Source organism: Beta vulgaris, chromosome 5 (genome assembly GCF_026745355.1).
Source record: "Beta vulgaris subsp. vulgaris cultivar EL10 chromosome 5, EL10.2, whole genome shotgun sequence".
In the NCBI taxonomy this organism is placed as follows: Eukaryota; Viridiplantae; Streptophyta; class Magnoliopsida; order Caryophyllales; family Amaranthaceae; genus Beta; species Beta vulgaris.
In genome coordinates this window covers 3,202,009-3,226,645 of record NC_079206.1, presented here as the reverse complement: position 1 = coordinate 3,226,645, position 24,637 = coordinate 3,202,009, and the positions used below count along the sequence as shown (strand labels likewise).

At 36.6% G+C, this 24,637-nt stretch overlaps 1 protein-coding gene across 1 annotated transcript; it reads right to left on the bottom strand.

Moving 5' to 3' along the window:
* Positions 1-3,266: 3,266 nt before the first annotated feature.
* LOC104892227 (probable membrane-associated kinase regulator 2) lies at positions 3,267-5,569 on the bottom strand. The gene is made up of 2 exons (XM_010678093.4): positions 4,262-5,569; positions 3,267-3,872 (listed from the first exon to the last, which is right to left on the bottom strand). Exons 1-2 carry the CDS (start codon positions 5,328-5,330, stop codon positions 3,736-3,738), a joined length of 1,206 nt encoding a protein of 401 aa, XP_010676395.2. The 5' UTR covers positions 5,331-5,569; the 3' UTR covers positions 3,267-3,735.
* Between the last annotated feature and the right edge of the window lie 19,068 nt (positions 5,570-24,637).

Genomic DNA, 24,637 nt, shown 5'->3' with positions numbered 1-24,637 from the left:
TTCTAAAACATTAAAATCTTGAACATGACACTCAAATAACTCAAATCAATTTGAATACTAAACTTTCTCACGATCAAGGATCAAAGGAATAATGCAATTTTTGATAATAGTGACAGAAAGTGCAGGGTGGTATATTCAGTGGTGGGGTGTTTGGTTTTTGAGGGCTCAATTCAATTTGAATCCCTCTCCAACATGGCATTTATAATATAACATAACATTTCCTTATAAAATGATCAGAATATTTACATACAAAGAGATTTCGAACTGCAACCTCTTAATTTATACTACCTCTGTTTCACAATACATGCACCATTTGTTGTTTCACACACTCTAATGCTCTTCTTTCGACAATATTATCTTTAATTGTGGTCCGGTCCTCGGTCAACAAAAATTCCCGATTTTGGGTTTCTGGTATGGTTCGGTCCATACCCAGAATATTACAGTCCGGACCGGTTGGAACGAAATTTCTATTATTTTAGTTTATATGTTAAAAGGTTAGAAATTTTAAAACCTACTATTTATTACTTTAGGATTATTGTTATTAAAAATATTAATTTTTAATATATCTAATCTATAAATATATTTAAATAAAATAAAAAAGATTTTTCTTTTAAAAAAATATAGATTCCGGTCCAACCGGTCCAAGACCAGACCGGACCGGGATTTTTCCGATCCCGGTCCAAGAAAAAGGCGGATAGATTCCGGTCCACCGATCTAGCCGTTTCAGGTCCGATCAGGTCCTGAACCGGTGCACACCCCTAGTGACACATATGCTGGAGAGTATCATATGGTACCGTTCCTACTTCCTCTGATAGAAACGCCTTTTAATATATCGGTGTAAATATCATGATATTAACATTAAATTATAACTTTTGTTTATGATATAATGTCGACCCATATTATATTTCTCTTTTATCTTATTAAATTACCTTGGTTATTGTCGAGATCCAACAACTAAATTAAGTGTATAAAGATTAGGGTTGAGAGGACTAGTTATCTTTATTAGAGTTGAGAGGATGCAGGTTAAATGTGAAAGAGGACAAAACTTTAAAAGGCTTTCGGCAAGGGTGGAAACGTGGAATAGTCAAAGTTGCATTTACTTTGGTAGGAAAGCACTTCGGTGGGGCCAAAATCTTACTAGAAGGAGACAAAAAGAATCACCAAATGTTTATTCAAAAATTGAAAGAAAATGATAGAATAGATTACGACCATGGTACTATATAATGTAACATCAACTCTATGATTAGGATTTAGGAGTTATGACTTGTGAGTTTAGGAATTTTTGTTTTTGTTTTGTTGGTGACCAAGAAATATATTAGTGCTCTCTGCTCATATGTGATCAAGGAAGGATGAGCGCCATTTTGCTCCATACACAAGAGTATACACAAGGTTATAATATTGGGCTAAGCCCAACTAACTTCAACCTGAAAATTCCGACTTTGAATGTTGAAATTTAAAAATAGTACATGTACATTAACTTTCTTAATTAAGTTGGCAACTTTTTTTTTTGTCATTGGATATTTAGATTTTTATTTCAGATCATTTTGGGTTGGTTTCGGGTCAACCCGAAAAATATAAGGTCGGGTTTGGGTTGAGGTTTTCGACCAAAGGAACATAATTGGATCTCCTCTATGCCCATTGTGCTCGCAGTATGAGGAAACATCCCTTCATATGCTTAGAGATTGTACAGTAGCTACTCAAGTCTGGACTAGATCTAGTATCCGAACCCACAATCAATCAGAGTGGATAGCTCATCATTTGCGAGACAATACTCTAATCAATGAAACCACCTCAAGCACCTTTTTTGCTTTCTTGTGTTGGGAAATCTGGGCGCAGCGCAATAAAAAAGTTTTCGAAAATTCACCCATCCCTCATCCAAACAACATTATCCAAATCGCCAACCGAAATGCTATTGAATTCACAAAAGCCAACACCTCACCTGCTCATCTTCAACCCCATCCTTCCTTTGGAATGATAAACCCCGCCCCTTGGTCGAACATCATGGTCGATGCTTCTTTTACTAACCTCTCGGACCCTTCGTGTATTGCTGGCTTTTTATTTGATAACACAGGGCAATGGATCTTGGGTTTCCAACGAAAATTATATGCAAATGATAGTCTTCATGCAGAGCTTCAAGGAATCATGTGGGCGCTCTCCATTGCTAAGGATCATGGAGTATCACACTTAAGCATTTTTTCGGACTGCTCGAAAGCGATTAAGTTATTGACAAATTCTAACCAAACAACTCCCAATTTTGATCACATTCTATGACATGCAGGGATCACAGCCACTACTTCCAGCAGATGAAGGCCCAATATTGCCCAAGAATGTACAATACCGTTGCGGATAAACTAGCCAAGAAAGGGCGGAAGGATGTGTTAGAAATTAATGTAACTAGGCTTATCCCCACCCCCCTAGTTACATTTTGAACTTATGGACAGACTTTGTAATGAGGCTTATGCCGTAAACTTGTTTAATATATTTCATCCGTAGTTCACCAAAAAAAAAAAAAAAAAGTACTATTCAACAATACCTCGTACATGTATGTACATTGGAACCCATAGTTATGGACCACGATCCATTACCATTAGTATGAAATAAACAAAAAGGTTGGGCTTCAATATGTCAAAAGTAGCGTTACATCACCAAACCCATATTAGACACAAAACTCTTTCTATTTTTTTTTAATCTTTCTCACTTGAAATCTTAACACTATTTATACTTAGAGAAAATCTTTTTACTTTTTTTTTTTCAATTTATAAAAAAAAATATAGTCACGTGAAAACTTATTTGATTCATCTCAATTGCCCATTATTAATATTCAATCGTTATATTTTTTTACTAATATATAATAAAAGATATTTAAATTCAAAAAGGTACATTGAGAGACGTGAATGATAAAAAGAACATAGAGAATACCTTGTAGATGAATGCTACAAAATTTCGTACATTGGAACCCCTAGTTATGGACCACAATCCATTACCATTAGTATAAAATAAACAAAAAGGTTGGCCTTCAATATGTCAAAAGTAGAGTTACATACCTACATCACCAAACCAAGTAAGTGTTGGCCCAGTGGTGATGGGGATTGGCTTTGGTAGGACGGACTCGAGTTTGAATCCCTGCAACACCCTTGAGAGAGGAATGAAACCTAACCACTCCGAACTTGGCTTGATCCGAATGTAGCCCGAAGGATGAACCGGGTGCAAAAACAAAAAAAAAAAAAAAAAAAATTGCATGCAACATGCAACTTGCAAGAGTAAAGTTTCCAAACATGAACTCCCCCTAACTATTAAATGACATATACATACAAAATAACGTTGATGTAACACAGACTACCTTACAACTTTTTCTTTATGATACGAATCATAGACTACTACTAATCACTAACTCTTGGCAGTAAAAAGGAGGAATCACATTTCATAATTGATGTACTCCCTATTTTTTGAGTTACTTTTAGATAGAGACCATTCTATGATTCTACTACTACTACTTATCAATATCATATCATATCATAGCTCTGGTGAAAATTCAGAACTTATAACTCGTGACAAAACATACAGATTTCAGATTTGTGTTACTCACTTGCACTAAAAAAAAAGATGCTCCCCCATTTTTCCTTCTTCACAGTGCAACAGTAACTTTTTTATTACTGACCTCTCCTTTTCCCTAATTTTACTTTGTGCACCCTAAACTTCTAATAATTTACAATACTACCCTTGTCGCCTCCCATGTTACGCAGCAACGACGCCGTTTTGTTTCTCCTCCATCGTCGCCGCCGCCACCACCACTGTCGCTTTCTGCTCATTCAACGAGTCATTCACTAGCTGACTCAGTAACAACGAACTCGCTTCCTCTCCGTCTAAGAAATCTTTAAATTAAAAAAAAAAAAAAAAATCAATACGTTGCCGTACAAAGAATATATTATATCCGTTTTATTCTAAATGCAACAAATAAATATTTTACATCTTATAAATAATATCTATTTGTTGCTTTTAGGCCTGTTTTATCCAACTTACTTTTAGTTCAATTCAGTTCAGTTCAGCGGATAATACTTTTACTTTCACATATTCATTTCAGTTCAGTTCAGTTCATTTTAACTATTTTATGTCGAAGAAAACATACTCTTAAAATGAAACAGATAAAGTATGTAAAATAAATAAAATGCCTCTTCCAAAAAACTCTCACATAATAAATAACCGTTTTATTTATTTATTTTAGAACGAGAAAATACGAAAAAAAAAAAAAAGTTAAAAATACCTTTGGAGGAATTGAAGGAGCGTTTACAATGCAAAATAGCGCTTTGAATACCATCTTGTTGCTGCAAAAGTGAATCATCTCTTCTCTTAGACGACGTCGTATTTTGCTGCACCATAGAATGAACAACCGCCGATTTACTTTTTCCTAAATGTTTCTTCGCAATAACCTTCAAATTCAACCCCTGTTTTTCCGCCATTTTCTCTCTCCTCTCCACCGTCGCTCTTTGCTTCTTTTTCGACACTTTTACATACAACGGTTTCACCATTTTCAAGTATTTCTGCACCACCTCTTTCTTATTCTTCTTCTCATCTCCAGAACATTCCGAGTTCGAACCTAAACCATCCAATTTCTGTTGTTCTTCTCCTTCTTGTTCTTCTTCTTTGTTAATGGAGGTATTTGAATTCACCTTAGAATTCGAAGAAGCACGAGTTAGGAGAGAGAAAATCGGAACCTCCTCCACTTTGAATTTAACGGTAAATAACTTCTTCGACGCATGCTGATTTTCCGGCGCTTTATTTTGATTTTGATTTTGCTTAGACTCAGACTTTGACCGTTTTAACCCTAGCAAAAACACACGAAACTTCGTCGCCGATTTAACAAGCGATACTGGAATCGCAAACTGACCGGTTTTATTACTAGAGTTTATCATCTCCTCTGAACCATCAAATCTAAGTATCCTACCTTTAAAAAACAAGTCATCAGACGGTGAGAATGTAAGGTCAGGTTCCAATTCTCTCTCCTCCACATCATCTTCAGCATTTTCATCTTCATCATCATCATCATGTTCATCAATTTCAGTTTCTCTATCTTCTTTCAAGTTATCTTCATCTTCGTAATCATCTTCTTCCTCGTCGTTATCGTTATCGTTGTCGTTGTCGTCATCTTCAGTAGGAACGGCGAATTCCAAGTCGAAGAAAGGACCGTCATCGTCAGCAGCGTTAGAGGTAGTGTCGGAAGTGAGAACGGTGGTGGTGGTGGTGGTGGTGGTAGGAAGAGGGAGTTGTTGAGGTGGAGCAGCAAGATTACCAGAAGTGGATTTCCAGTACTTGAGTAAGCTAAAAGCTTCCATTGTTGGGAGAGCCAGAATATCTCAAGGTACAAGAAGCTTTTCAGCTTTGAGAGGATATTGAGAAAGAGATAGAGATGGAAGGGAGAGAGTAGAAAGGAGTGAGAGAGAGAGAAAGAGATGATAATTTGGGAGGGTGGAGTTTAGACGAGAGATGATGATGGCAGGAAAGTCATGTGAGAAAGGCAGGCAAGTCTCACTCACTCTCAGTTTGTCAGACCAGGTTTTAATAGAGACGAGGGTAATGAACATTGAGCCTATTTTTTTAACCTTATGTGTTTAGTCCTTAAAAATTCAGATAAAAATTGAATTTAAATAAGATTCAATAGACTCAAATAGAGGTGATCATGGGTCGAATTGGGCCATGCTTTGACTAAAAAAGTAGTCCGTTTTTGTCCAAAATCGCAGGTCAGGCTAATGTTCGGGTAAAAAAACGCACCAAAACCTGTTATTTCGAGATATTTCCGAATCAGATCGATATTTAGCCTAGTTTTTCCAATTCTATGTTATCTGTAGTACGGACCGTGGGCCAAAAAGACGTGCCCACATCCTGTCCATTTTCGGACTGGGCTCACCTTGATCACCTCTAGATTTAGTTAAACAAAAATACATGTAGAGAGAATATACCTTTTTTTTCAATTTTACCACCTTAAAGTTTCCAATTCGTTAAAAATCACGACTCTCACTCAACTCTGGCGAGGAATCCGACAAGGGCCTAAATAATTGTTTTATGTTTAGTTCCCCTCCCCTTTTTTCCCCTTTAGCCTCGATTTTTCATTTCCTTTTTATTCAAACCTCAAATTTCTTGATAGAAACCTAAATCAAGTTAGTGCTTACCTTTTCTTTGACAAATGAGAAATTGGAGATTTTGCTACTATTAAAGGTATGATTTCTCAGCCCAATTTAATAGGTTAGTGTTCTTCTTTAATTTTTGGGATCTCTACTTTGAATTTATTGGTATATTGGGTATGAATTAGGACATCTATGGTGTTTGTTTAGCATAATGCTTGTTTTGGTTCTCATTAATCTTCATTATTATATGCAAATAATGTATTAGTTTTTTTTCTCAAAATCACCCAAAAAGCAACTTTGGAGTTCCTCTAGTTGTAAAAGTCAAAACAAATAAGGAGAAAGAGGAGTTTCATATTCTGGATTTTTGGATGAAGTGGAGGAGATCGAGTGTAAAAGAACATATGTAAAAATCAAAGAGGAATTGATGATTTTTACAGAGAGGTTGTTGAAGGTAAGAATATGAATAGTTTAAGGGGATTGAAGGTAAGAAACGAAAAGTAGAATGGGGAAGGAAGAAAGAGAAAGAAATCGGGGGGAGATAGTGTAAAAAATAGAGGATTTTTTTCAAATGTGGGCCCTCCCACACCGAATTCTTGGTCGGAGCACAAGCTAGGTGGTAATTTTTAGTGAGTTGGAAAGTTTAAGGTGGTAAAATTGAAAATAAATAAATAAAAGGTGCTAAAGCGTAAAACAACGTACTTATATAGTCATTTACGGTCTTTTTAGATTCGTCTCGGGTATATTCATAATATCAAATTTTATAATTTTTACTTAAACAAAATAAGAGATATTAAGGGTTAAAACGTATTGAAAATCGGAACAACAATATACCAAATAAAAAAAAAAGAAAAAGAAGAGGGAGTACATGGTTATCAGTTTAGACTGTGTTATTATTGGGTCATCTTGTTAATAGAGGGTTGTAGCCTTGTTGGTTAATAGTAGATTGATAATGGACAAGAAAATAGAAGATACATAGTGGGTTGACAAAAGGTAAGGAAAGGACTTAGACTATATCGAGTTGAAGTAAAACTATAAGAGAAAAAGTAGTTGAAATAAAGTGAAATGAGTTGAACTAAACTTAACTAAATTGAACTGAAAGTGTGACCAAACAACATGGTTTAAGTCTAGCTTTTAAGGTGATTGCCTAATTGGGGATAGTAAAGGGAGAAAAGAGTAAATGGAATTTTAACCATAAATGTATCTTTTCATTGTATCATTTTACCTATGTAAATGGAATTTGATATCAGGTTTTAGGTACTATCCTCTTACAAGACTTTACCAATTAAGTTAAATAGTATAATATGAGTTTGTCTTGTAAGAGACTGATTATTTTTAAATTAAAATTAGGCAAGGTAAGCACAATATTAAAAAAAGAATTAGGCTATGTTCAACTCACCTTATTTTTGCTTATTTCAGATTTAATCAGATCAGATCAGATAAAAAAAAAAAAGTTCAGATCAGATCAGATCAAATTAGATCAGTTCAGATTATGCTTATATTTAAAAATCATTATATCTTTCATTACATATTAGTAAAAATTATAATAATTGAATATTAATAAAGTATTCATTGAGACGAATCAAACAAGCTAAGACCGCACATGACTATATTTTTTCTTATATATTGAGAAAAATCTAAAAGATAAGATTTTGTAATCAGATCAGATCAGTTCGGATCAGACTAGATCAGAAAAAATAAGTTCAGATCAGATATGTTCAAATCAGAAAATTTTAGGTGAACTAAACATCACCTTAATCAAATTAGTGATTATGTCTACTTTTATATTAAAATTAGACTGTCTTTTTTAATAATTTTTTGTATAATATTGGTATCTATAGAAAAGGAGCAAGTTGAAGTTGTAAGGGATTACTCAGTTGGTTAGCATTTTCCTTTTTGATTTTAAGAAGTTATGGGGATTGATTCTTATTACTTACTCTTATTTTTTTAAAAAAAGCAAGTTGATGAAATAAAAAGAGAAGGCCTATTAGTCTAGCGAGATGGAACTTAGTGATAAGCAGAGTAGTTAATTTTTTTTTTTTTGAATAATGAAGTATATAAAATTGAATTCTACGACCGAGGGGTCTATGCCCATTTGACTACTGAATTTGATTTTCTTGTTCCAAGATAAAATTATAGTATCGCATTATTCCTATGAAAGTTGGGCAGAGAGAAAGAGAACTGACACTTAAATTTATTAATTGAGTTTATTGGAATTGTTTTCTGTTATTATCCCACAAACCCCCCTTTTTATACTCTTCCGAAGATTATATAATGGAAGCTGGAGTATGGAGACCAAAGATGTAGAAGTACTAATGTACTCTATAAACTATGATATATATGTAAGTATAAACTATGGCATAACTGCATATGCATATCGGCCTAGGGTCATAAATGCTTAATTAATTACCAACCTAATTCTTCTTTTTCAATGTGTGTTTTGAATTTTCAAAATTAAAGCTTCCTAACTTTGACAATATTTAGCCGCCATTCTCTTCTTTTATCATGATGTGTTCGAGAATAATAGTTGTAGTAATAGCTTTTAGCTGTTAGCTGTGCTGGACATGCTGATAGTTGTTAGTGGTTGGTGTGTAGCTGCTAGTTGTTAGCTGTCCAAGTAGCGGTGTAAAATATTGATTTTCGGTAAAAGAAGCTGTCAAAGTAGCTGTTTACAGATAATTATTTAAAAACTCAAACAAAACTTTAATATATAATTTATGCACCACTAAAGCTACCCCAAAAGCTACAAATGGTAGCTTTTCACAAACACTACTAAAACACTACTTGTAACACTAGAAGCCACTTACACCACTATCTTGCCAAACACTACTATTTTTCTTAATTAGTGTTTTGACCTAGTCAAGACACTAAAAACTATTTAAATAACTTGTGTCGGACACGCCCTCAGTTTCTCTCTTCTTTTCACATAAAAAACCCTTTCAAGAGGCTGCCATGAATATTTTCGTTTATGACAAGACTTTCTTTTTCATCTTTTTGCAGTTTCTAGCTAGTTTGTTTTCTTGTTTGTTTTCAATAAGTCCCTTTGTGAGTTTTGTAGTCACCCCTTTCAGGATGGATGTATTAGTTTGTTTTTTTTGTGTGTTAGCGGAGTTTGGATCCTTACTCGAATTGAAGGTTGATTTGTTGATAGGATTTCGTGTGAGATTGCAACATCTGTCAATATTTCGCGTACAATCGATTGAATTAACTTTAATTCTACATCAAAATTACGTCAGATCATTAGATCCCATGCATCAGACAACAATGTAGAAGAAGGTATTCAGTTTATGACTTCTATTGTCGATGTCGCGCATGCATGCATTTTTAGTTCCAAAAAAAAAAAAACCTTAACAATGGTTAATCTATTATAAACCATGCATGCATTAATACGTGCAAGTTGTACTTATCTTAAACTAGTTTCAACTTATATTATTAGACTTGATTATATCTGACTAGCTTTATTTCATCTTATATTCATACCTGTGTATACATGATCAATGATAAAAAAAAGTTTCCCACGATTTTTCAACTTTATTTCCCTAAGACAGTATGACGTAATCCTATTTTAGTATCTGCTCTATCTTTTTTGAATTATATAATAAACATGAGTACATGACGATTAAAATCTAATTATTTAGTATGAGTTTTGACCTATATTTTATAACCATTATGTACCACTAGATTTTGTATGATCGTATTTAGTATGATCGCCTTAGAATTTTTAGTCTTTAAGGGATAAAAGAGAATTCATGGATAATTTTAGTAAGTTGCTTCACATATTATCAATTGATTTTAGACTGGACCCACTAAAATATATATGCTCAAACTTTTTCCCAACAAAAGCTTATGTGTTGAGGTAGTCCTTTGATTTGAAGAATTCAAAAAGATGGCTCATGATTAAGTAAGGAGTGTTGAGAAGAAACTCACTACTATAAGTTTAATAAGTTACCCCATCTAACATTGCATTTGTAAATACATTCATCATTGAGTATATCATTCATGTTTCACAAATAAAACTAGTACTCAAAAATAAATTGCTGAACTTTTTTTTTCTCTCATCCTTACTCAATATGGTCATCCACATGTATCTACATTAACAGTTTAACACCATACTGTTCAAGGTGTCACCATGCCATGCAAAAGAATACATTGTAATGAATTGCGTTGTAAAAGTATATGATTATATGAAGTGGGTTGCAATAAATAAGGGTCATGAACCCCTAAATTGCTTGGCTTGTTTTGGATGCAGACTCATTGAAGTTCCTTGTCTCTAACTCGCCTTGATGGTGAGGCAACCATTTTCTATTTGCATGGGCCCAAAGTCAGTAGTCAAAACTGTTTGAATCATCTCTTTTTCTTCTTCTCTTCAATTTATGTTTAATAATGCATGTCTTTGTACATTATCCGTTTCATAATACTCGCTACACTTTTCATTGTGGAAAGTTTCACATTACTTGCTACACTTTCTTTTTGGGTAATAAACTCTCATCTCTTTACTCTCACATGGGTCCCTTTTCTTTTTACTTTCTACCTCTCTCTTCTCCAAAAATTACGTAGGAGTCCGTAAATTGAGAAGTGTACCGAGTAATATGAAATAGAGGAAGGATTCAAAAAGATGTAGGACACATGCATGCCTGCATGGTTTGACATTATTCAACTATCTGTCAATTAGCAACAAAAAAATAAAAATCCATATAGGTGAAAAAAAGAGGTCATGATACATGTTAAACTCTGTGTTGGATTGGTTAGATAATTAGATTGGTTATAGACAATATCACATGCTAGCTAGAGTTTCATACTTTCATCAGAGATGAAAACAGCCAAAAAAATTGTACAAGAAATTTACAGGAACAGGTAGAAATGACTTCCTCCATTATATAAAAAGTAGAATTTTTCTAAAAAGTTGTTCATGTTGTAATCCTTGTCAACCAAACACCATCACAGGTTTTCAATTCTCTCCAAAACTTCATCTTTGTATATGCCAACCACACAACTATAAATTTACCGTCAAATTATATACAATTCATTTTTACTAGGAGTTAGTCAAGACATATTATTAGTGTCTAAATCCAAAAAAAAAATTGACATATTACCGGACAAATAATAACGCATCGAGATTATTATGTAAAGTTGTCGACAATTAAATGGTATGATTAGCCAATATGTGACTTACATGATTAAGTAGCAAGGTTAATGGATAACACAACTAAAATATTGTGATTGTAACGTATCTCTAAGAGAAAAGAGAATATTTTATGTGACAAATATTACACCAGTGTTGTTATATGGGTCAAAATCATGACATTTGGGGATATATGTACTTCTATAAAAAGATGAATGTAGTAAAAATTTACATGTCGAGATCAATGTCTAAAATATTCAAAAGAACGTTGGAGTTGCATATATTGAGGATAATATAAAGGGGAAATCGACTATATTGGTCTGGGCACGTCATGTTGATCAAAAGATGCGCTCATAAGCTAAGGAAGCTAAGGTAAGAATTCCGAATTTTTTTTTGATCCATATGAGTCATGAAGGCAGTACAAAGTACAAAGAAGGGGAGAGGGAATTGAACCTGTGACCTATCGTTCACAACACCTCAATTTTAACCACTAGGCCAAGACATTCTTGGTTAAGAATTCCGAATTATGGTGATTTAAAACAATATTTATGAATAGTCACAAAAAAATAATTTCTGATTATTGCAATTAACACTTGTATTTTGAGATTAAGGTTCTAATATTATTGTTGGTGTTCATAAATCAATGATAAACAACCCAATAGTGGATCTACTTTGAATTCAACTCATTAGTAATATAAATAAAGCTCTAACCAATAACAATGTTTGGTTGTTTATGAAATAGAAAAGCATAGTATAATAGTTTCTTGGTAAGGCATTATATGAGATTTTTCCAAAATGGTGGGTGATTAGACAAAAGCAAATAAAAGGAAAAAGGAAAGCAGAAAGAAGCCAAGACTAACACAGTAAAAAGAGTAGGTAAAGGGGAGAGTTGAGTGCAAGAGTTGTTAAACTCAGAGAAATATTGGAGAAAACGGCTTAACCTTGTATTGATGATCACACAAGTATATATACGTATAATACAAGGAAACCTAAACTCCTAAAAGGATATATTCCTAAAAGATAGGATATTCCAAATATACAAGATACAGGCTAATATATACAAACCCGACTCATTAATACTCCCCTCAAGTTGGAGCATGTAAATCACGAATGCCCAACTTGCGTAAGAGAAAACCAAACTGTTGTCGGCCAAGGGCCTTCGTAAGAATATCCGCCAATTGATGAGTCGTCGAGACATAGGAGGTGGAGACATTACCCTTTAACAACTCATCCCGAACAAAATGACAGTCGACCTCAATATGTTTCGTACGATCATGAAACCGGATTCTTGGCGATATGAAGAGCAGACTGACTGTCACAAAACAACTGCATAGGTTTAGAGTGATCGATGCCAAGAGAACACAGGAGAGCTTTCAACACTTCAACTCACAAGTGGTGACAGCCATAGAACGGTACTCGGCCTCAGCGGAAGAGCGAGAGACGGTGGGTTGTTTCTTAGTCTTCCAAGAAACTGGAGAACGACCCAAGAAAACAAGATAGCCAGTCAAAGAGCGCCGAGTCAACGGGCAAGCGGCCCAATCACTGTCACAAAAAGCAGTCAATCGTAAATCTGGCATAGGGCGTAACAAAATGCCTTGACCCGGACTACCCTTAAGGTAACGCAAGACACGCAGGGCTGCATCCCAGTGAGAAACCTGGGGATCACTCAAGAATTGAGCCAAAACATGCACCGAGTAACTCAACTCCGGCGAGTGACAGAGAGGTAAACCAACCGACCAACCAACCGACGATATTGATCTGGATACGCGAACGGCTCCCCTGAAACAAGAGCGAGACGATGGTGCTGCTCCATCGGAGTATCAATCGGTTTGCATCCCAACATGCCAGCCTCAGTGAGGATATCCAACGAGTACTTGCGTTGAGAGAGAAAAATACCCTCCGGACTACGAGCAATCTCAACACTAAAAAATACTTAAGCACACCCAAATCCTTCATGAAGAAACACTGAGACAGATATGTCTTAAACCGAAGAATGGCGTCATGAGAAGACCCGGCAATAATCAAATCATCGACGTAGACAAGAACATGCAACGAAACACTGCCCTGGACATAGCTGAACAGAGAGTAATCAGCGTAGGAATTCTTAAAGCCAAAATTCCGCAGAGCAGTAGACAGTTTTGAGAACCATTGTCTGGGTGCCTGTTTCAAACCATATAAAGATTTCCGGAGCCTGCAAACCTTGCCAGGAGAAGGAGTACCATAACCAGGGGGAAAATGCATATAATACTTCTTCATCCAAATCACCATGAAGAAAGGCATTGTGAACATCCATCTGATGCAATTCCCAATTCAAAGAAACAGCAACAGCAAGAAAAAGGCGTACCGTACCCATCTTAGCAACGGGAGCAAATGTCTCGTTATAATCAACACCTTCAACTTGACGATTGCCACTAAGGAGGACGTTTCTCACGATCACTACGACGATCACCCGTTGATGAACTCCCCCTCAATTCAGATAACCCTGTAGTATTACCACCATCACCAACCGACGATGTATCACTAGGACCAAGACCGGGCTGTCCAAGGGGAGGTGAGGGACCCTCGGACAGCAGCACGGAGGAGCTGGGGGCTGCGTCGCACACCCGTGCTGGGGACGCAGCAGTAGGGACCGCGGTAGGGCTGCAGTTCGGAGCTGCGGGCTGCGGGGCGGTCGCGGTTGCTGCTGGGACACGCAGCAACGAAGTGGGGGCAGCAGGAGGCGCCGCGGTAGGACCGCGGTTTGGGGCTGGGTGCCGCGGGGAAGCCGCGGTTGCTGCTGGAAGCTGCCGTAAAGGGGGAGAGGCAGCAGTAGAGTCCGCGACCTGGCTGCGGTTTGATGCGGGAGACCGCGGGTGGGCGGCGGTACCGGCGGTGGGTGGCGTATCATCATCATTAGCATCCTCCCAAACCGGTGGAGAAGCAAAATAAGCTTCCCAAAGAGCTCGTTTCTCATCCGGAAGCGAGTTAAGATATGGGAATTTGTCTTCGAAAAATTGAACATCCCTACTTACAAAAAATTCATTCGTCTCCAAGTCAAATAAACGCCACCCTTTTTTTCCATTGGGATAACCAACAAAGATACACTTTCGAGAACGGGAATCAAATTTGTCCTTTACACGAGGACGATTTGCAGCATAACAGAGACATCCAAAGATACGGATATTAGCATACGATGGAGCTTGACCAAATAAACACTCATACGGAGTTTTGCCATTAAGAAGAGGTGTAGGGGTTTTATTAATCAAATAAACAGCAGAAAGAACACACTCACCCCAAAAATACTTAGGAAGCTTGGCTTGAAACCGTAGGGCGCGAGCCACATTCAAAATATGACGATGTTTACGCTCCACCCTGCCATTTTGTTGTGCCGTGTACACACACGACGTCTGATGTAAAATACCCTTAGCAGCAAAAAATGAGCCCAAACCGAGAAACTCTTGTCCATTATCACTGCGCACCACTTTAACTGTGCGGTGAAATTGTGTCTCAACCATAGCACAAAACTCACGAATCAATGGAGCAGTGTCATATTTACCAACCATCAAGAAAACCCAGGTAGCACGAGAAAAATCATCAACAATGGTTAAAAAATAACGTGCATCACAACTAGACGCAATTTTATTCGGACCCCAAATATCACAATGTATTAAGTCAAAAATATCAGATGCTTTATTGGAACTTAATGGAAAAGAGTTTCGGGGTTGCTTCCCCATAAAACAAATGTCACAATCAAACAAACAACTTGAACCAGAAGTACTATGATGACTACTAGTAACACCCGGAAGAGAACAAACAACTTGCATTGACGGATGCCCGAGCCGCCGATGCCACAACAAACTAGCATCTGAAACAACTACTCTATGCGCCTGCAGATTCCGAGCACGAACAGGACGAAAAATATAGACCCCATCACACTGCTCCCCCGCTCCAATCAGGTTCCTCAAATTGCGGTCCTGAATAATGCATAGCTTGTCAGTGAACATAATAAAATAAGATTGTTTTTCTAATAATTGAGACACAGACAATAAATTGCATTGAAGAGCAGGGACATAAAGAACATTATCAAGGGTTAAACCATCAGACAAAATAACCCGGCCTTCTTTAGTGGCAGTCGTGCTTTTGCCGTTAGGCAAACCAACAGGCGAAGAAATATCAGACAAACAAGTAAATAAATCAATGTTACCAGACATGTGATTCGAAGCGCCAGTGTCAATGAGCCACTCAATAGAGTTAAACGTACCAAGTTTAGTGTTATCCGAAGCAGAACCAGACTTGGAACCCTTTAAGGCAGCCAGTAGCTCCTTCCATTGAGTATCAGAAAGCGTAGGAACACTCCCACGATCAGAATCAGAAACTTGCTCATTGGCGCCACGAGCAGTACTACCAACGAACCAGCAAAATCACCCCTGCCTTTACCAGTCGACCGGCCGCCACGACCGCCTCGACCACCACGGCCACTACGGCCACCACGACCCCCATCAGGAAAACCATGAAGCGAATAACAATGGTCTTTATCATGACCAACCCGTTTACAGTGACTACATTCCAGGCGATCCGAAGACCGACCAGAAGCAGAACCAGTAGCACTGAAACCAACAGAAGTAGCAGAAGTGGCCTCCTGAGCCGCAGACACAGACTGCTTACGCTCATAGAAAACTTTTAGCATAAGCAGCATTCATAGTAGGCAAAGGATCACTCATCAACAACGTAGACACAACGGACCCAAACTTCTGGGAATCCAAACCAATACAAAACTGATGCAACATCGCAGTTTCATGCATTCTAGCATATTCAGCAGCAGCGGAGCAAGTACAAGCAGGCAATTTCAAGTAACTAGACAACAGATTTTGCAGTTTATTTAATTCACCATAATAAATTGCAACAGAACGACCGCGTTGTTTACAATCAGCAATAGCATTCTTAATCTCAAGAATGCGGGGACCGTTACCAAGAGAATAACGATCCCGCAAGTCATCCCACAATATTTTGGCATCATCAGGAATAATGATAGTGGAACGAATACTAGAATCAATTGTATTAAAAATCCAAGCAACAAGAGTAGAGTTAACAATACCCCACTGACGATAATCCGGAGATGTGGCAGCAGGCTTAGAGATAGTACCGTCCACGAAGCCGAGCTTGCTCTTGGAGCGCAGGTTATTGCGAATGGATCGGGACCACTCTTCATAATTGTCCACGGTAAGCAAGACGGGGCAAATAACTAACTGGGAACCCTCACTAGGATGAAGATAATAATCTGTGAAAGGCTCATACTTGGAGGGAGTAGCGTCCCCCTTGGATGGAGTTGCGTCACCCATCACACCTCAAAGAAAATATGGCAGAGAAAAAAAAACAACAAGCGAAAGAAGGCTAGGGCACACCAACGCACGCTCCACAACACCAACGAGACGGCAAACAAACAAAGACCAGGGGCACGGAGTAGCAGCACGACACCGGAACCACTGTGGAACGACAAGGATCGCCGGCCAAAAAAAAAAAATAAAAAACCAAACCCGACGCAAGATTGCGTGGAAACAAAACCAAACCCGACGCAAGATTGCGTGTAAACAAAACCGGAAAGAAAGAAAAAAAAAAAAAATAAATAAATTTGTGAAGCTGTAATCTCGTTTGTGCGGAAGAAACAAAGAGAAACGAAATTCAAGAACAGGATCGAAAATAATCTCTAGGTTAGAGAGGCTCTGATACCATGTTAAACTCAGAGAAATATTGGAGAAAACGGCTTAACCTTGTATTGATGATCACACAAGTATATATACGTATAATACAAGGAAACCTAAACTCCTAAAAGGATATATTCCTAAAAGATAGGATATTATATTCCAAATATACAAGATACAGGCTAATATATACAAACCCGACTCATTAATAAGAGTCGGACTTCATCAGAAACCTAAGGTAACTTTGCTTCACCAACTTTTTTTATCTTTAGTTTCTTACTTTTGCATATTTTATACTGACTTTCACTTTAGAGAAGAAAAGGATTTGTACTAACTTAAGCTAATTTTTTGATAATGTGCTATATTAAAATGACTTTGATTAGGGCCCCTACTTACTGATAAGGGTAGGACCCTATATATTTGGGTACGTAAGTTGCACCCAAAGGTCCTAAAGATGATTCACGTGTCTTACATGCATGCAATTGAATGAATCCATCATTACTATATATCAAGCTTGCGTTACGTAGCTTCACAGTTATTGAACTCTGAACGCAAAGGTGAATGTTAAAGGTAATTGAGTAAAATAATTAATATGAGAAATGCTATTTAAATTGTTGAGATTCTAGATCGGAATTGAATGCTACTCCACATCAATTAGGGTGAGTGATGTTTTGTCTTGAATCTGCTAACATATCACCACGTTTTAGGTTTTAAAGACACTTCATATAGGTGGTAAGTCTACCAATTGGATTTGGCGTGGGTGGTTAAGGGCCTCTCGCTTCTTAACCAAGGTTTTGGGTTTGAACCTTGGGTATGGAAAGACTCCCAGCTGGGAGGATGCTGCCCTTTGAGGTACCCATACATGCAAACTCCTGCAGAAGATTAGTCCACTCGTCGAAGGCGATACAAAACTCCTCGTAGTAGAACCGAAAAAATATATATAGGTGGTAAGTCTCTCATCTGACACGTGGTGAACGCTGATACATATCTAACATATTTCGATATGGATCCAACATTTCAAAATTTCAAATGGCGTGCCCTTTTGTAAAAAAGGACACATCGGAGGACTTATTAATGATACTTGATTTTGATAGAAAAAAAAGAAATAAAAGAACAAGGCAAGTGAATTAAAAAAAAAAGAGCAAACTTTTAAGGTTTGCATTTCATGAAGTTTTAGGATGATTATTCTCCTTACCCTTCCTCCCGCTGCTAAGAGATGTTGCTTATATATGGCTGATCTCACTTAACTTGTGTGATATTCTAGTTTGTTAGTAAACTTGTTCTGACCATCACAAAGAACAAAGTGAATAGAAAAAAAAGGACAAAAGAAAAACATAACATTATATTATTTTCATAAGAGTTAAGACTAATTAATGAGACAATAAACATTTTAAAAAAACAAGTCTGGTGCGCTGATAAAGGTTTCTACACATCTCATTAAGTTTTTAGGTTCAAATCACACTAGAAACTATTTGCATTGTGACTCACATATTTTGATTTGCTAAGCAATTCTCCTTATTATTAAGTTTTAGGATGATTAAGTTTTTAGATTCAAATGATACTTGATTTGCTAGGCTGTTCAGAGGCTTTTTCTAGGCAACACAAATATGTCAAGCATCTGCGCAATGTTACAAGTCACACCGGCTTTCCTAGAAACGTTTCAGAAGAAAATATGACCAGGCCCGGAGAAGTTAAAAATTGTCCCAAAAAAATCCAAAATTGAAGGTTATAATACACGCTTTCGTACTTTCCCGTGGCCCGAGATCCGGATGAACAGGGTGCCATTTAGGGACATGGGATGTCATTGGAAAGGAGTCAAGTGCCTTGGAACAAATATATGGATGCATTTACGTTCATTTTGAGGCAATTTTGGATTTCACTAGAAATGAACAAATGTGGTGTTCAAAAGCTTTTCGATGCAATGCAAATGATGCGAAATACTCGCGCAAAGTTAAAAGTCACGTCGGCTTTTCTAGAAACATTTCGATAAAATATGACCTTGCCCGGAAAAGTCCAAAAATGTCCCAAAAACAGCCAATATTGAAGAATATAATACACGCTTTCGGACTTTCCGGGGCTAGAGCTCTAAACGCCACGGGATGCCTCCCAGCGACCTGGGAGGTCATTGAAAAGAAGTTATGTGGTTTGGAACAAATATATGGATGCCTTTATGTTCATTTCAAGACAATTTTGGGTTTCACGAAAAATGAACAAATGGGGTGTTCACAGGTTTTTCGAGGCAACACAAATGGTGCCAAGCACCCGCGCAATTACAAGTCACGTCAGCTTTCCTAATAACATTTTGGGAGAAAATATGGCTACGCCCGGAGAAGTCCAAACATGTCCCAAAAACAACCAAAATTGAAGGTTATAATACACACTTTCGGACATTCACCGAAGCCGACCTACAGACGCCACGAGATGCAACCTAGGGACATGCGAGGTCATTGGAAAAGAGTCATGTGGCTTGGAACGAATATGTGGATGTCTTTACGTTTATTTCGAGGCAATTTTGCGTTTCACGAGAAATGAACAAATGAGGTGTTTAAAGGCTTTTCGAGGCAATACAAACTGTGCAAGCATCCGCGCAATGTTACACGTCACATCGGCACTCTTAAGAATGTTTAGAGAGAAAATATGAATAGGCACAGAGAAATTAAAATTTGTCCTAAAAAAGGCAAAATTGAAGGTATATAATACACGCTTTCGAACTTCTCGAGCCTTGAGCTCCGAATGACACGGGATAACTCCTAGGAGCATGGAAGGTCATTGGAAAGGAGTCATGTGGATTGGAACGAATATGTGAATGGCTTTACGTTCATTTCGAGGCTGTTTTAGGTTTCACGAGAAATGTGCCAAATAGGATGTTTAGAAGCTTTTTGAGGCAACACAAATGGTGCCAAACACCTGGAAAACATTAAAAGTCACGTCGGCTTTCCTAGGAACTTTTCAAGAGAAAGTAAGGTCATGCCTGGAGAAGTCCAAAAATGTCCCAAAAACAACCAAAATTGAAGGTTATAACACACGCTTTCAGACTTTCCCGGGGTCCAAGATCCAAACGCCACGAGATGCCTCCGAAGGACATGAGAGGTCATTGGAAAGAAGTCATGTGGCTTGGAAAGAATATTTGGATGTGTTTCTGTTCATTTCGAGGCAAATTTGGGTTTCACGAAAAATGAACAAATAGGGTGTTCAGAGGTTTTTTGAGGCAATACAAATGGTGCCAAGTACTCGTGCAACTTTACAAGTCACATTGGCACTCCTATGAATGTTTTGGGAGAAAATAAGACCAAGTTTCAAAAAGTCCAAAAATGCTCCAAAAACAGCCAAAATTGAAGGTTATAATACACGCTTTCGGACTTTTCCGGGGCTCGAGCTTCGAACGCCACAGGATGCCTCCTATGGACATGGGAGGTCATTGGAAATGAGTCATGTGGCTTGGAACGAATATGTGGATGCTTTTATTTTTATTTCGATGCAAATTTGGGTTTCACGAGAAATGAACAAATGGGTGTTCAGAGGCTTTTTGAGGCAATGCAAATGGTGCCAAGCACCCACTCAATGTTACAAGTCACGTCAGCACTCCTAGGAATGTTTCCGGAGAAAATATGACGAGGCTCGGAGAAGTCCAAAAATGTCCCAAAAACAGCCGAAATTGAAGGTTAAAATACACGTTTTCCGGCTTTCCCAGGGCCCGAGCTCCGAACGCCACGGGATGCCTCCTAGGGACATGGGAAGTCATTGGAAATGAGTCAAGTGGATTGGAACGAATATATGGATGTATTTACATTCATTTTGAGGCAATTTTGGGTTTCAGGATAAATGAATAAATGTGGTGTGCACAGGCTTCTCGACGCAACGCAAATGATGCAAAGTACCCACGCAACATATTATAAGTCACGTCGGCTTTCCTAGAAACGTTTTAGGAGAAAATATGACCACACCCGGAAAAGTCCATGAATGTCTCAAAAACAGCCAAAATAGAAGGTTATAATATACGCTTTCGGACTTTCACGGGGCCCGAGATCCGAACGCCACGGGATGTCGTATAGGTACATGAGAGGTCATTGGAAAGGAGTCATGTGGCTTGGAACGAATATATGGATGTCTTTACGTTCATTGCGAGGTAATTTTGGGTTTCACGAGAAATGAACAAACGAGGTGTTTAGAGACTTTTCGAGGCAACACAAATAATGCCAAGCACCCTTGCAACGTCACAAATCACATCGAATTTCCTAGGAATGTTTTGGGAGAAAATATGGTCAGGCCTGGAGATGTCAAAAAATGTCCCAAAAAACAGCCAAAAGTGAAGATATAAGTAGTGAAAACTAAAGGTGACCCAATCCGATTAAAATTTAGCCGAACTAATACTACCTCTGTTCTTTTTCTATAACAACAATGTGTTTAGATACAATTTTTAAAGATTAGAACAAATGAGTAGTTTAGCATAAAAGTAATTCTTTAATTAACTAGAGTAGGAGAGAAATCATCTTTAGAAATTAAAAGTAATTTTACAAGGCAAAGTGAGTAATTAATGATGGATTTAATAAGATAAAGTAAGGATAATATTGTCAATTAAAGTTTCTTTTTATACCAAAATTGAAATTGTTGCAATATATGTGAAACGATCCAAAATAGTACTTATTTTAATATAAAAAGAACGGAGAAAGTATATTGTAACCTCGTCTCATGTACGAATCTATAATATGTAAACTTTTGTATATTATAGGAGCTTTAGTGTTTTACTATTTAATACTACCATACATCATCTACTCTAAAATAAGTACGATGTTGATGGAGACTGTGGAGTTAAAAAAAGAAAAGAGATAAAAAAAAAAAATTGTTACCTATGTGTAGAAAGAGTCTGTCATATAAAAGACCATCTAATTTTAATTTAAAATTAGACATTTTTTTCTTTAGTAAGATGAAGGGGACTATTCATCAAGGATAACAGATGGGAAACGATACCACATACCACTTTTTGAATACAATAAATAGTTTAAGCTATGTCGATTAACAAAAGTAAAATTAGCTGGCAAGAAGATTTGAATTCGTGACCTTTTGCTATTATAACATGACACAATTATCATCTCAACAAACATTTAATCATGCTTTAAATGTCCACATTATTATATTTGTATCTTTTAAATGTTGAGTTTTGCTAATATATTTTAGTGAGAATGGAAAAAACATGCATATCAAACTTGGAAACAAAATACCAACCCGGGACAACACTCAGATCTAAATACTAGTTGATTCAATACAAATGCGGTTTAAATGACGCATTGGTATCTCTGTAATCAACAACCTTAGGTTGCTGCCTGCGCGTGACGAACTATCTTTTCTCGCAGTCCTTTGCTAGTTTGTTATGCGCCTAACAACTTTCTGAGAGTCCGATAGTTTGTTTGCATTATACTTGAGCTTCAAAAATTAAGTATTTGCTTAATTATAGGGGGCAGAGGCACATGAATGATTGCGCCAAATTTATATAAAAGGACTGATTGATAAGTTTCGGAATTTGGGGCGACTCTCACGAGTATGAAATCAGAAATTTTGAAGTTCTATTTTGTGAACATTGTTGTCTATAGGTTTATGTGGTTATTGTTACATACACTAAGAAAACATTGCCTCTTAAATAGTCGGTTGGAATTTCGATCTAATAGAACACATCTCTAATCTCTTTACTAACCTATATAGTATTTAAAAACCATAAAATAGATATATGCTTCTAATACCTTGTAAGAATTAAACAATTAAATTGATAATTTTTTGTACCTTACTTCTTTATTTTTTTTGGTAAGAAGAAGTGGCCCGGATCCAGCTCGGGTATTAATGGGCTAGACACTTGAGAGTAAGGGGGAAATGTAAGGGGAATCCCTACCCTTAAAGTGCCTCTAGTGCGGATTAAACCCTCAACCTTAAAGTTGGAAGAGTGCTCTCCTTACCACTAGACCAAGTACTACTTGGTATTTTTTGTACCTTACTAGGGGGCTTAATCTCATGCGGCAATGCCAAGTACTCCCTCCGTCCCTAAATAGTGTGTCCATTTCTTTTGGACGCAAGTATTAAGAAAAATCACTTGTAGGACTTTAGTTGTATTAAATCATAAATAAATATAGAAGTTGATACATTTTTTATTTATTGTTTATTAAAGAGGGAGAATATGGGTCATATGTGAATCATATGGGAAAGTGAGTGATATTATAAAAATTAAAAGAAAAATAATATTTTAATTCGTGGATCCATACCAAATAAGAAAATGAGAAATTTAATTGGGACAAATATAAATGAAAAAATAGACACTCTATTTAGGAAGGGAGGGAATAGATATATGCGTGAAAAACATGCTTTCAATAGAGGAAACCCAAGTCTGTCCCAATATTTAACCTTTCCTTACACCCAAGTTTAAGTTATCCCCTCTTTATTTTCACTCATTCTAAAATAAATTAATTTATAAGTTAGATTTAGTTCAGAGATGTCAAGTTTAACATCACCAAAAGTTATAGCAAGTTCTCAATTCTAATAAATTTAAACACATAAATTAAGATCCACGTTAAGGAAGTCAGAATGTCAGATAATGAGATAAGTGATTTTCAGGTTAAGTTCCACACTAAGGAAGTTAGATAAGTGATTTGCAGTGAAAAGAATGCACTTAAATCATCTACTTACTCCATTTTCATTTATAGTGTTTGTTTTTCATTTTGCACAAGAATTTAAAATTTTATCATGTGCTTTAGGCCCTATTTTTTAGACTTATAGTTTTGTTTCACTCTGTAATTCATTTTCTCTTAGTTCGATTCAGTTCAGTTTCTCTCAGTCCAAAAAAAGGGGCCTTAATTGTTTGTAGTACTTGCATCAGAAACATAAAATAGTATTAGGGCTACATATAAGAAATTAAAAATGAAAATATTAAACAATAAATTAGCCTCAATTATGACGTATGATTGTGTCATTAATTTTTCAAATAACACTATTTTAGGAAATCTACTTAATGCTTATATGTATCCCCAAGGGATACATATAACATTTTCATATTTGTATTTGAATGTACTAATATTAAATATGGCTACAACTTTTTATGCAAAAAGTAAGAATAAATATTATATATGGGTCATGTGGGTACAACTTTCCATGTAAAATGAAGTCAAAATAGGAATAAAATTTGTTTGATGATGATATTTTAGAATAAAATACCGTTTCAAAAGTAGAAACAATAACATTTAAGTACACCCAAAATGAAATATAAGTACTATAATTGCTTCTCAATTGGGGGATCACGTGCAACGACAATACCTCGCCTGGCTCTTTAAAGAGTCCAGATTAATTGACGTCTCATAATGAGATGTCAAAATAGCATCTCACAAAATTTTTGATACTAAAAGTAAGTCAAAGTGGTACTAAATAGAGTCACAACCAAAGTAACTCTTACTTAGTATCGAAGTGTAAGTTTGATACCAAAGTTATATTTTGATACCAATTGACTCTATTTTGGTACCACTTTGACTTAACTTTAAAATCGAAAATTTTGTGAAATACCATTTTTTTCATCTCACTATGCGTTACCAACACTTTCTTCTTCTTAAAGGCTATAACATGAACCCCAACCTACATAAATTAGACCAACTAAAGCAACCAGTCATACTAAACTATACCCCACGGCCCACAGACAACTTTCAACTAATCAACATTATCAAAGAGGCCCAACCTAAACAATTCATCAG